At 40.9% G+C, this 14,415-nt stretch overlaps 1 protein-coding gene across 5 annotated transcripts in view; it reads left to right on the plus strand.

Moving 5' to 3' along the window:
- Window positions 1-14,415, plus strand: part of clcn5b (chloride channel, voltage-sensitive 5b) — a 36,607-nt gene that overhangs the window by 11,346 nt on the left and 10,846 nt on the right. For all 5 annotated transcript variants that reach the window (XM_046064612.1, XM_046064610.1, XM_046064611.1 and 2 more), the window contains 10 exons: window positions 3,256-3,428; window positions 3,921-4,020; window positions 4,715-4,902; window positions 5,730-5,852; window positions 7,861-8,067; window positions 8,832-8,912; window positions 10,873-11,107; window positions 11,208-11,383; window positions 11,633-11,773; window positions 13,588-13,774. In XM_046064612.1, the coding sequence (XP_045920568.1) occupies window positions 3,256-3,428; window positions 3,921-4,020; window positions 4,715-4,902; window positions 5,730-5,852; window positions 7,861-8,067; window positions 8,832-8,912; window positions 10,873-11,107; window positions 11,208-11,383; window positions 11,633-11,773; window positions 13,588-13,774 (1,611 nt within the window). The remainder of the gene's footprint in view (window positions 1-3,255; window positions 3,429-3,920; window positions 4,021-4,714; window positions 4,903-5,729; window positions 5,853-7,860; window positions 8,068-8,831; window positions 8,913-10,872; window positions 11,108-11,207; window positions 11,384-11,632; window positions 11,774-13,587; window positions 13,775-14,415) is intronic.

Genomic DNA, 14,415 nt, shown 5'->3' on the forward strand with positions numbered 1-14,415 from the left:
ATTTGTTTACTAGCCTATAGTGATCCAAGGCTCAACAGCCAGCTAACGTTAGCACAGATCCACCGCTGTTTGCTTTGTAGCGTTCAATTTAGATTTATTGATGTTTTACTGATACTCATGATGTATCACGTCAGCTAAATGCAGTAAATGTAACGTCATCATGTAACCAGCATGGTTTGGTTCAAACCAAACCAACATGGCGACGTCCATGTAAGAGGACCCGTGGTGAATGTAGATAGAAATGGCTCATTCTAGTGTAATAAAAACATTAATTACGGCCTTTATACACCACTAAAACCAAGATATGGATATTATATTGCATTTCTGTCAATAGAACCTCCTAAATATTAAACACTGAACCTTTTAAGTTATTTACTTAAGGAATAAAAATAACATGTACTTCTGTCATCCAAAGATGGAGTGTAGAGAAATCGAATCAGTCAAAGTCTGGTAAAATTTGGCTATGGATCGTACTGTATATCTCTCTACAGTGGATGATTTTGAGGTTCTCAATAGGGTTGAGACATGAGACAACAGATTTTAAAACCAGAAAATGTGGATGGGCAAGACATTTTCAGCAGCCCGTTTAAAACCTTTAAACGCAAATGAACGTAGTAAAAATAATTTTTGACTGTTTCAGTCTTGAAAAATGCAACCCGACCACCCCAGGGTACCAGGCTTTATTTGTAAGATGCAATCAAACTCTGCACTTCAGCGTCCCTCCCCTGTGATCCCTCGGGAAAGTTTGTCCAGAAAGTCGGGTGTTTGTCAATGTGGTGCACTTCCCGTCTTGTTTACTGGGTGGCTCGGAGGTTGCTTCTGGTCCGGATGTGGCTCGCGAGCCGCCAATTAAAAAGGCCGATATCATGGTGAAAAGATAACTTATACTATAAAAGAGGATTTTATTTATACTGCCAGCCCTGGGTCTGTAAACTGTCAAAGACAATGGCTGTCTCTTTGGCTTGATAACCAACTTTGACTCAAGATATTCAAATGAGCTTCTGTACAAATAGCAGATTAATGTTGTTGCATATCCACAGCGTTTCAAAGGTTTTCAAACGAACTTTGATGGAGGGTCATGTGGCTAATTGCAGCCCAAGCATTTTTCATTCATTCATTCATGAATGACACTTACCCATCACGGTGCAGGGTCATGATGGTCATATGATCTGTAGCACATTCCAGCATTTTACAGCAAGGGTCATTGATTTAGGAGAAGCTTTAACATGCCAGCAGTACAAGAAATAGTTTTTCCTGGTTTTAAATTTAAACCATTTTGTCGCTTTATTCGTGCTGCCAGACAGTGATTATTATTACAGCACTCCTCCCTCCGCAGATATCTCACTCACACCTGGCTCTAGTTACTTTATAGGTCTCATTACCATCAGCTGACTCCTTCCCTTTAACCTTATAGATGCTGATGTGTTGCATAAGGTGAGACAAGAATTTTGCAACAAAGACCGGATGACCTGACAGAAGAAATAAACATGTCACCTCAAGGCTGCAGTACAGGACAGACGAGAGTGTACATATACACATACGCACGCACATACATACATACATACATACATACATACATATAGTTTATTGTTTAAAAGGTACTACTACTTAATTATTTTTCTTTTGTCTTTGTTAAACTTATAGAAATAAATGTCATCAACTTTCTAGCTGTGGTCTTTCTGGTTGTGTTTTCCCTTTTAAAGATGAGAGAGAGAGAGAGAGAGAGAGAGAGAGAATTTAAAACCAGTCCAACTTGTCAACTCAGGTGTAAGTGCTTCTTTTGTTTCAGTGGATGTTCCCCTCCCTTACTGTCATGTTAGAAATGTGGCTGGTGTTTGTGAGGCATTACATAATGGTAAAATTTCAATAGCCGTTTATATTTTCTGGTTATTGTCATACTGAAATGGCAAACTCTACCCCAGCACTTAAACAAAGACAATGGTTGAGTGACGTGTTTCTTTCTGAAATATGTCCAGCATGTATGTTTACATGTAGCTTCCTGTCAGCTTCTTATCTCCCTATACTTCCTCACACAGACAGGAAGCACCACCTCCGTCATTTGCAGTACGTCTTCCATTAATGCAACAAATTTTTATTCGACATAAACGATTGTTTTGGTCCTATAATGACTCAGAATTCAGAACGGACTGAACAACCTATGTGGTTTCCTGTTTCTCTCGGGGAGCTGTTTCTGATTGGTTGCTGCTGTCAAGTAACAGACTGTGGCTCAGACGCTGCCACGTACTCCAGGCCTTTTGTCGTGGGTCACTTGAGAGAATGCAGCTGAAGTCGATCTCATTGCTTTGTGCCTCAAACACTCATTAATACAGTATTGTTGAGAATGGTGTTATCACTATTACAACAGTAGGCTTTAATACACATTTTCTGCTGCCTCTTTGTTCATTGTTCTTCCCTCTTTCTTTGCTCAGTAACAATAGTGAGCAATAATAGTGGGTTTGCTGCTGCCAGCACTTTCTCAAGACGCGTGTGCGTGTGCGTGTGCGTGTGCGCGCCGTATGGTTGGATTGAATTGAACTCAGGTGTGTTCCCCCCTTGGTGTGGATCTTTTGTGCAGGTGTGAATACAGCAATCGCCAAACAACCGTGCCGACACCCTGAAAAGGTGGTCTTGGTCCGTTTCCAAACCAACTTTCGTTTAAGGTGTGAATGACTGAGTGTAATAGGTTCAGATTTATATTAGGGCTGATCCAGAAATGTCTAAACGCGACTCATTATTGATAGCACTACACGCAGCAGTATGCAGTATTGTTAGCAGTAATAATTTCTGATGTATAACCTGTTGATCTGGTTGCATGAACGTAGCCTCTGTGAATACAAACTTTATATTTGAATCCATCTTCTGCGCTGTGAACTGTCGTCATGCCATGCCAGACCTTATTTAGTGTAGTTTGTGAATCGAAAGCTTCCTGCTCCGCCCAGCTCCAGACTGTATGTTGAAATAGCCTGAAATTGTTTCACCATGGTAGAAAATTTAAACAAATAGAGCAAATGTGTGTGAAATACTGCTGGACTTCTGACCGCAAAAAGCACAAATAACATCCAAGTCACAATCTAAGTGTTTAAATAACTGATCTCCAAAACGCACCAGGGCAGAAGGCAATACAGCAAAATCTGTGGTAGACAGATGTGTGCTAGATAGAAAGCAAGAGGCTGGTGTTTGTGTGTGAGGGTGTTAATGCCTTTTTCTCTCTCCCCCCTCTTTCTCTTCCTTTCGCTCCCTGTTCCTCCCTCCCAGGATGTTATGAGGAATACAGCGCCAACAGCAGAGCAGCCGGTATGAACGGAGACGGACCCAGCAAGCTTGTGGACCCACTGGAGGACCCAGTCCCCGGACTGGGCACCTATGAAGACTTCAACACCATCGACTGGGTCCGAGAGAAGAGCAAGGACCGTGACAGACACAGAGAGGTAGGAGGAAGAGCACTGCGTCTATTTAAGGAAGGGAAATAGTGTAAAAACCTTAACTAGATCAGAGTTATTTAGCACAAAGAAGAGTTTACCTCACTGTCACACCTGTAATGAGGCGAAGAACGCTCTCTGGGTATCAAAGCTTTAATAAGCACATCATAAAATTGGTATATATGTTAGAAAATATGGGAAGTGAAAGTTTGAACTCCAGTTTGTGGTAACTCTGACAGAAAACAACCACCATGTATAAAATCTTGCTCTTCACGCCCTGCTTAGTGAAACTGGAGGTTATGTACCCGCTGCTGAAGTGGTGAAATTCAAAAGCACTATTTACTGTGATCAGTGCACATAATCCATGTGTAAAAGCACCTGAGCTGTAACATAGTGACCTCTGTTTTAGCAGCAACATAAATAAGAAGTATCACTGCAACCATATGTAAAGTAATACAATATAGGATAATTTCTAACATTGATCTCTTCGTCTCCATCCAGATCACCAATAAGAGCAGACAGTCGACTATGGCTCTGCTGCACAGCGTCAGTGATGCCTTCTCTGGATGGCTTCTTATGCTGCTGGTGGGACTCATGTCAGGTAATGCACTTTATTTCTTAAAGCTACAGCCTGGACTCATTTTGTTTAATACGCATAAAATAAATCAACATGTGAGTAAAGCCTGCCGTTAGAAACTGGGACACTGTTTAAGGTATTTTTGGAATGCTTGACACCACAAACCAAATTCCTCTCTCCTCATTTGTAGTGGGGGAGGCAAATCATAGCAGCAGATATCGACAAAGCCACAGGAAATAAAACCCAAACTATCTGCACAGCTAGATATCACTTCTGCTAAGTGGAAAACTTACAGCACAGTGGGTTTGCGCTTATGTTCCCTCTCTATTGGTGTGTTGTTTATACCTGGCACTCAGCTTTGTAACACTCCGACACCCGGTACTTGTATCAGTACCTGTCCAACACCAACTACAGTTTGATTATTGCACCATGTCACACTATAGTGTACACTATTCTGTACACACTATTTAGTTATAAGTTAAGATGGTAATCTCTAGAAGTTTAATGTACTTAAATGGCTTCTTAAACACAAAACAGCAGTGCATGTACCTTTCCTCTTGTCTCTCTGTTGCCTGCTTAGCTGAGCTTAAAGGTAACTCCCATGTGGTGACAGACGGTAGGTAAAATAAGCTTCTGCAGTGTTCGGATGGAGTGAAAACGTGTTCACCATAAATGTTTCTTGTTCTCTTTGTCCCAAACTCGTCCTTCCCTCGCCCAGGTGCTCTAGCCGGCGGCATTGACATCGCAGCCCACTGGCTGACAGACATGAAGGACGGGATTTGTCTCGTTGGCTTCTGGTTCAACCACGAGCACTGCTGCTGGACGTCCAACGAGACAACGTTTCAGGAGAGGGACCGGTGTCCACAGTGGCAGAGCTGGGGGGAGCTCATAACGGGGACATCAGAGGTAGGAGAACATTGCAACGCTTTGCCGCAGTGCTGGAAAACTCATCCAGAGTGAAAATGGCTTTCTGCACAGTCATGACCTTTAGTGAAAGTCAGGCTAATGCATACAAACATCCTGGCTCCAAATGTGTCAATTAAGTATGAAAAAAGTAAATTGCTTGCATGTCATGATCCAGGACTGTGAGCTGCTGTGTCTCTCTCCATTTCCTAACTTGATGCCTGTGCTTGAAGAGAGTTGTTGCATTTACACGAGGGCCCGTTGCACTCTTCACTGCCTAGCAAGATTTAATGTACAGTCATTACGCTCTCTCTCTCTCTCATAAATTCATACTAAGAAAACATTATCCCATGCCACAAACAGTAGTTGTAGTGGTGCTTCGGCTCCATCTACTGGTTGTAAGCTGTCATGACACAAGTGAACACCACAGCTGAGCCAGGATGTTATATGAATCAAATACAGCCTTTATCTTTATTTAAAAATATACAGTACTGTGCAAAGTCATAATGCAGGTGTGGGAAAATGCTGTTAAGTAAGAATACTTTCAAAAATAGACATGTTGAGTGATTATAAATGTCAATTAACAAAATCTAAATCAAATCAATTTTTCTTGCGACTACCCTTTGCCCTCAGCATCAGCTCTTATAGGTTTACTTGCACAAAGTCAGGGACTTTGTAGGCATATTGTCAGGTGTATTATTAACTTAACTTTTAAAGTTTTGTACAGTGCTGTATATAATTAATAATGTGAAGATTTTTTCTCTAGTATTTGACTAATAAATCATATGTCTGCATATCTGATGTATGTGAGTCTTTGTGTGTCTCTGCAGGGTGCGTTTGCCTACATTGTGAACTACCTGATGTACATCTTCTGGGCTTTACTCTTCTCTTTCCTGGCCGTCACGCTGGTCAGAGCCTTTGCCCCGTACGCATGTGGCTCAGGAATACCAGAGGTAAAACTGCACTCAGAATAGTAACGTACTTATAAAGCAGCATCAATGTGATGCCGCTTATTTCTTCTAAATAAATATAGGCCTATAGACCATTTATTATACATAAATTTATTATACATACATTTTATTTCACGTTTTCATTTTATAATGAATTCTTCATTGATAACGTTTGCTTTAGTGATGAATGTTTATGAATGGACAAGCTGGAATGCTCTGAAATATGTCCATGTCTTTCTTTATTTAATGTTAATAAACAATTTGCAGATTAGTCCCTTCGCTTACTGTCTGCTTTCCTTACAGCGTGCAGTCACATTGATTTATTTACATGAAACTGTAACAATAAAAAATATCAATGACATGTGGTTGCTGGTGGGATTTTATCAGTATATCTCACCTTTATTTTATTTTTATTTTTTTTTAAATGGAGCATGAAAGCCAGACAGGGCTCCCTCCATCCTCTCTGCTATCCTGCCATCAGTGTTTACTTTCTCTTCGTCTCTGTTCTTTCACTCTTTATTTCTGTGGAAGTGAAGAGCTGAAGAAGGAAAAGCTGACCGGGCGCGAACATATCAAAACTGATTCTCCCGTGTCATATATACAGAACAAAACACACAAACACAACTCCTCCCTGCGTTCATAAACTGTTTCATAAAGTTCTCCTAAAGTTCCCGTCACTGGAAGGTCAGACAGTGGTCAGCATGCCCACGCACGCGAGATTTAACTGCTTATTTGAAAGAAAAATATCTCCAGACTTCCTTTTCTCTTGTGGGTCCCTCCTATAAATGTTTACACTCTTACTTTTTTCTTGGTTATACGTTGACACACACATATCTAAACGGATCCCTCCCTAATATAAACAAACATATAATCTCAAACACGTCCTCTTCGTCTCAGCACACACAGCTCACTCTTTTCTTTCTTTCAGTGGGACATTATTGGAACGGGATGTTTACATTTCCAAAGCAAGTGTCTAATAAAAACATGTACACAAACAGGAGAATTGTGCTATTAAACAAAAAGTAAAAATTATATATTAGGGTGACCAGACATCCAGAAAAATTCGGAACACTAACAAACCTTAGTTTAGCTAGTTATAGCCGAATTAAACATTAAATGCTGTGGAGTTGCTGCTTGGCTTTCCATTGGCTACAGCAGGACCTGAACGGTATCATAGACACGGTGAACAGCATTGTTATAGCCACAAAGTAACACGTGTGTGCTCTGTTCCCTTTTTTGTTAAGATAGTGGAAGTTCAAGTCGGAAGGACGGGGGGGAAGTGTAGCTGCAGGCAGCCACGGATAAGGGGAGATCTTACATGTGTGTTGTGCAGACAGATGTGATGGCCCCGCACTGCTGGGATGAATTTAATGAAATAAATTACACATTGTTACATACAACACAGTCATTGTGTTTTTTTCCTAATGACAGACAGTTTTCTTCATGAACCTAAATAATTAATATTGGCGTTGAGTTTTGGCTTTCACGTGTTTTACTGATTAAGACTGAATGTAATGTACTGGAGGCCACGCCCACCCCCAATTCCCCTGTCCTGAATTTCACCCATCCTCATCTGGTCACCCTCATGAATAATAATAATAAAAACAATATATACATTATATACAAACACTGAGAACTATAAACACTACAATATTTTTTATTTTTTACGAATGTGTGTGTGTCCCTCAGGCTGTGGCATGTTGATGTGCTGAAGTGCATCCTGGTCTCAACAGTGACCACATATACTGTGTTCTTGCGTATTGGTTGCCACGCTTGTTTTGTGTTTCCCTCTTTCGATTGCCAGTGTGTGATCACTGAGCCTGTACTTGGTTTGATTCTGCCTCTGCCTCTCTTTTGTTTTGTTTTTTGAGGGCCAGATAAACGTCACTCTGGCTTTTAGCTTCTCCTTCACTGTGTTCCAAATAGGTTCTTTTACATTGTGTTATAATTTAGTTTACTCTGATTGGTGGTGTTGTGAGTCGCTCACTCTTCCCCTCTCTGCCTCTCTCAGATTAAAACCATCCTCAGTGGGTTCATCATCCGCGGATACCTGGGGAAGTGGACCTTGATCATCAAGACCATTACCCTGGTTTTAGCCGTCTCTTCTGGGCTCAGTTTAGGGAAGGAGGGCCCTCTGGTACACGTCGCCTGCTGCTGCGCTAATATATTGTGTCATCTGTTCACCAAGTACCGCAAGAATGAGGCCAAGCGGCGAGAGGTAGGTTCTGAGGCAGTTTGGGGTGCGGGGATGAATAATGAGGGATTTTATTGCTAGTTTAGGATCCAGTGTCCTAGTTTTTGGAGAGATGCTGATAGAATAGACCCCATTAAAAAACAAAACAATGTGGTTTTAAATTCTGCTGTTCAGTTTATTTGTTTTTTACTTTCATACAACAGAGTTAACAGACAAATTAATATTGGCTCTGAAAGCTGGGTGTAAAATAGTTGCTTACTTTAAATGGAGAAGTTATAAAATGAAGTATTGAACTGGCTGTTGTAGTGTTACAGTCTCTCAGACTATATTATCTAAAATCCCAGACGAACACTAGCTTAAGAAAGACAAAATTCTTCAAATTCAAATCACTGATTTGGTGCACGGTAGTTGTATTTGGTCTTTTTATCACAAAAGTGCTGGGAACTCCTGGTTTTGATCAGACCAGCTCTCACTCAGCTGTTGTCTATGGTAGGAAATGGACTGTACCAAAGAACATCTGCTCATTCAACAATGAGAAAGCAGGGCTTCGTTGATTGTGTCTGAGCAAACCACAGGAACAAAAAGAGACTCCCACAAGGACAAAATGATTATATGATTATGGTAGATAGTGTAGTAACTTAAATCCTTAGTGGATTTCACAGACAGAAGTGAGATAATGAACTCCTTTCACAGATTCTTATGTAGTTTGTATCTTAAATTAACATCTCACTTGTGCCGTACTACAACTGAATTGAATTCAGATGTTTGTTTGTTTTTGCTGCGTGTAGGTGTTATCAGCAGCAGCAGCAGTGGGCGTGTCTGTGGCCTTTGGTGCTCCCATAGGAGGAGTCCTGTTCAGCCTGGAGGAGGTGAGAACAATAATTTATTCACTCTTTTTCTTGCTGGCCAACCAGCCTGGGTATTTTGTCTGGTAATCCCCTTTCTGCATCTGTTTAGACTGATATTGATATCTTAGACAACATCAGATATCTGATGCAACGTGAGACTGTAAATCTACCGCAACTATATAACAGACACTTCAGGCAAAAGTGATTTCATTACAGTGTGTCACACATGGCAGGATCAGAGAGAAACTGATTTTCTTATGTTTTCAGCGTCAGAACAATACTGCAAGTACCCATTACCAAAACTAATATGAAGAGGTTTTAAATTTCTTTCCTTGTCTTGTTTAAGTTCTCTTGAAAATGTGACTGGCACCTAACTTGGGTCATAATAAACCACGAAACCTGTTAACTGTTGATGTTTGCATAGTGGAAATAAATGTGTCTGCAGCTTTATAATCCATCTTTAATGAAACGCCTTGCAGAGGTTTAGATCCTGGAGACCTTTTCACCACTTCAGAGGGCAGTTTTAAGCCACAAAAAAAGAGCACTGCTTCTCGAACAAAGGGACTGAGCACTAAACTGTTGATTTATTAGTGAGTGCAATAGTGCATTGCATTCATTTTTTGCTACATTTTCGGCACCTCAGTAGGGGTTCAAAACTGTAAAAACTATGTACAGTTTGACACATTTAACTGTCTTAGCCCTGGAAATAGCACTGAGATGTTGCTTCCCTAGTTGACACAATACTGATGCTGCGTTCCATTTACCTCGGTGGTCGGAGCTGGGAATGACCCGAATTGACGGTTGAGGTTTGAGGTTTTAACACTATTTTTTAAGAAATCTTTAATGCTGAGTATTAAATACGTTATTTCCTGCATTCTGATGATCTTTTTCTGCAGCAGTTCATGGTGATTCAGGTCCCCCCCCTATCTGATGGGTGTCCCCCCCCTAAAAACCATCAAATAATATAATGATCTATAATTGTGTAAATAGAAACAATAGAAATGCATACAGGGTAATAAAAGTGCGTTGTAAGTTTAGAAACATTTTGAGTCACCTCTCTTGCCTCATAGTGATTTGGTCCACTGCTTTCTCTCTCACAGGAGTCCGGTGGCAGAAAACCAGTTAAATCCTTCAGTAGTTGTGAAACTCTAGTAATGTTAAGTAGGCTGGCAGGGCTTTTTAATGCACTTTAAACATTGGATGAACTGATTCTTGTCTTTTAATACAGATGATGTTGAGTCATTAAAAAAGTTATGATAACCTATTATTTTTCCATGAGCTCATTAAACATTACCTAGCTTATTTGGTAGCTTGTTTAACAGCTTATTGGATTGTAACTCATCTTCTACAGCTAGAGACGCGCAGATTGATCAGCTGGAGACTGAAATAGGCTGTTTTTATTTCGTCTACCCTGACCGGTGACCGGGGCCGAGCGGTGTCAAATATCCAATTTTCAGCTGATCTGCGCCAGTTCTTTTAAATAAAACTGCTGACAAATAATGTCATAGTAGACAGAGAAAGAAAGAGAGAGAGAGAGAGAGATGGACAGACAGACAGTTGTTGGTGTGTGCTTCTGTGTCTGAGGGGAAAAGTAAGGTGAGCAAATTACTGTTGTTTGTGATTAATTAGCTAACAAATATACTGGTGCTGATAGGATACCTGATAGATACCTAATAAAAACAGATTTTTCCAATAGTTTGTGTATGCTGTCAATTATAGTTCTTAGAAAGGAATAAAATCGCAATCGGCCAAAATCAGGTTCGGCAGGTCAGACCTTTTAAAAAAAAAAAATAAAAAAAATCAGTAACTGGAATCAGGCAGGAAAACTGTAATCTGTGCATTTCTTACTACAGCGATAATTCTCTTGGCGATTAATCTAGTAGTTGACAACTACTGTATTAATCGTTGCAGCTCTATTTACTATTAGTACAGTATCATTATGATCTTATGGTTTTACGAGTTCTCTCTTTTTTTCCTTCAGGTGAGTTATTACTTCCCTCTGAAGACCCTGTGGCGGTCATTTTTCGCTGCCTTGGTGGCGGCCTTCACTCTGCGCTCCATCAACCCGTTTGGAAACAGCCGCCTGGTGCTGTTCTATGTGGAGTTTCATGCCCCGTGGCACCTGGTGGAGCTGGCCCCCTTCATCCTGCTGGGAATATTCGGGGGCCTCTGGGGGGCACTGTTCATCAAGGCCAACATTGCCTGGTGCAGGAGACGTGAGTTCTGTAGTTTAATTGTAGATTGTTTTTTATTGATTTGAATGAAACAATTTCCTTCTGTTTTTAGCCTTTTAATCAGTTTCGGCCTCTCTAACAGGTAAATCTACGCGTCTTGGTCACTACCCTGTCATTGAGGTGCTGGTGGTTGCAGCTTTGACCGCTGTGGTTGCGTACCCAAACAGCTACACCAGGATGAGCGGAGCCGAGCTCATCTCTGAGCTGTTCAACGACTGCTCTCTGCTCGACTCCTCTCAGCTCTGCGGCTACAAACAGGTCAGCTGATGTTATTTTTATTCCCACAAAATAAGCAAATATAGAGCTTTAGACCACCGGCGTGGGAATGGTGTCATATTATAGATAATTACTTCATTAGTTGAAACTACTGGCATTTTGAGTAATTTCAAATGTATTTTTGTTTCTCTGTCTGGCTACCTGTTCCTTTTCATAATGTTTTTTGTCACTTCTCTATCTTCTCTCTATTTGTCTTCCTCTCCTACCGTACTCTCCACACATGCTTTTCAGCCAGCAAACACATCAGAAACAGGTGTAGGTAACAGCCTGGCTGACCGGCCGGCGGGAGAAGGCCTGTACACCGCTCTGTGGCAGCTGGCCCTGGCCTTAATCTTCAAGATGTTGATCACAGTGATTACCTTTGGCATGAAGGTTGGTCCAGACACACACACAGACAGACAGAAACACAAACATTACGACTGAATAATTGGCTATTGTGTCGCTTGTTAAAGTGTCACTACTCTCCTTTAAACTCTGTTATCGATCAGGAATTTTTGGCTGATGCTGCTTTTGGTTTCTCATTAATGTTTTTGTGAACTCTGTGTAACATGGAGTGTGGAAATCCCACAAAGACAGCTGTCTCTAATATGTCTGGAACCAGCGGCATAGTTTCATTCACTAACCCATTTTGGAATTTAGATGACGTGTAATTGGACCTCTGGAGCCTTTTTGTATGGTTCAGAAGCTGAGTCACAGCAGCATGACTCTCCATCCTGTTGCTCACTGGAGTATCAAGTTATTGGTGAAAGAAAGACATTAATAACAGAGATTTATTACAGACGCTTTTAACTGAGTGCACTTCATTTGGCTGAAAATACAAGTGGAAATTGTGTTTTAGAATAATTATTAGGGAGAATCTTGTCCGTCCAATCACGACTTGACATGATGAGGATGTCTTTGTCTTTGTAATGAGTGACCAAAAATCAATTCTTGTGTGTCATTAAGATTTATGTTGCCCCTAGAGAGTGTACAGCACTCCCAAACACAAAAGTCCATCTTCAAAGAAGGCAAAACCTTTTGGATTCAATCACTTCCTCACACTTTTCTCTGCCTTAGTTGAGTGATCCTCTTCAAGACCAGTGAGCTTAGGTTATCATTTGTATTGGCAGCATTTTAATGGCTGCTATTTAACATGTATATGCAGTTATACAGTATCTCACAGAAATGTGAGTACACCCCTCACATTTCTGTAAATATTTGATTATATCTTTTCATGTGACAACACTGAAGAATGAAACTTTGCTATAATGTAAAGTAGTGAGTGTACAGCATGTTTAACAGTGTGAATTTGCTGTTGCCTCAAAATAACACATCACACAGCCACTGATGTCTAAACCCCTGGCAACAACAAAAGTGAATACACCCCTAAGTGAAAATTGTGTGGCCACCATTATTACCAGCACTGCCTTATATCCCTCTTGGGCACGGAGTTCACCGGAGATTCACAGGTTGCCACTGGAGTTGTACACTCACTACAAGTGGTTTATAACACACTATAATGTAGTTGCAAGCAGATACACGTGTTTATTAATGTATTTGTCAACAGCTGTAACTCCTCCTGTAGGCAGCCGTAAGCTGGTGTATAAAGTAAAAGCCAGTTGTAATAATTTAAAATGTCTTATAATTGCTGACAAATACAGTATGTTAATAAACACTTAATAAACTGTCCTTATGTTATAGTGTGTTACAAACATTTATGAAATGTCTATAAACTGCTTATAAATACTAATAAGGGGAAGTGTTACCCATATGGTAAAGACATGAGTGAATGCTTTAGGCACACAGTGTAAGAGGCTGAAAGAAGAGACCCCTTTCTTGCTTGCATTAAAAATCTATTCTGAATGAAATCGTGAGATTCCCAAAGATTTCATCCCTAAAACAGTCCAATTACCCAATAACCAAAGCATACAATTGTCAGTTTTATAAATACTCATCTTAATTTTCAATACTTTGTGTCATGTTTTTGCTGTGACCTAATCACCTTGTGAGAATCAATAAAACTCCTTAAATCTTACGATATATCAGCTCTTTTTAACAGTCAAGAGAGAAGTAGTTTACAGTGTTGGGCTGCAGCTAAGGATTATTTTCCTTGTCGATTCATCTGTTACTTATTTTCTCAATTGATCAATTAGTTATTTGGCTAAGCAGCCCTGGCTTATACTTCATCTCATCATTTGTCCGACCAGGTTCCCTCTGGTCTCTTCATCCCCAGTATGGCAGTCGGTGCCATCGCTGGCAGACTGCTGGGTGTCGGCATGGAGCAGCTGGCCTACTACAACCATGACGAGTTAATATTTAAAGGGTGGTGCTCGCCGGGAGCAGACTGCATCACTCCGGGGCTCTACGCTATGGTTGGAGCAGCCGCATGTTTAGGTGAGACGTGAGTGGCTGTAAGCTCTTGGGTTGGCGCTTGATTTGTTTGAGAGATGAGCGCTGAACTGTAAAGAAAACATAATCCTGATGATGAGTGAGGGGAAAAAATGGAGCGTGAGATCAACAGAGATATCTGCCTAGTACATTTTGTTGTTGGGTGATTTAGTTGGAGTGTCCTGACCTCACCCTCAGGTGAAGAGCTCAGATATCCAGAAGCAGCCTGGGGTAGATAAAAGGAACCAGGTGCATCTTGGGGCATTTGATCAGGATGTTTTGTGCGTGCCTGGCCACAGTGGTATTCTGAGCATGTACAACTGGTAACATGCCAGAGGGATTAAAGCTGATGATAAACTTTTAGAACTTTTGCTGGTGGCAAGACCGACTATGTTTTGAACGGACAGCGGCTGAGTGGGCAGGTGGCGGAGTGGTGCGGGAAGGGGATTACGGCAGTAATCTTTACTCATTACCACTGATGGCAACATTGCCCAGCACCATTGCTCAAAAAGTTGCCCTGTGCATCATCTGCTTAAGATTACACGGGCAGTCTGACTTTGGACTGCTACAGAGCAGCTGGATCAGGGTTGTTAATTTGCACCATTTATTTATCATCAAGTTCTTTGTAAATCTGTCTTAAGATGATT

The sequence above is a fragment of the Micropterus dolomieu genome, linkage group LG12 (genome assembly GCF_021292245.1).
Source record: "Micropterus dolomieu isolate WLL.071019.BEF.003 ecotype Adirondacks linkage group LG12, ASM2129224v1, whole genome shotgun sequence".
Taxonomy (NCBI): domain Eukaryota; kingdom Metazoa; phylum Chordata; class Actinopteri; order Centrarchiformes; family Centrarchidae; genus Micropterus; species Micropterus dolomieu.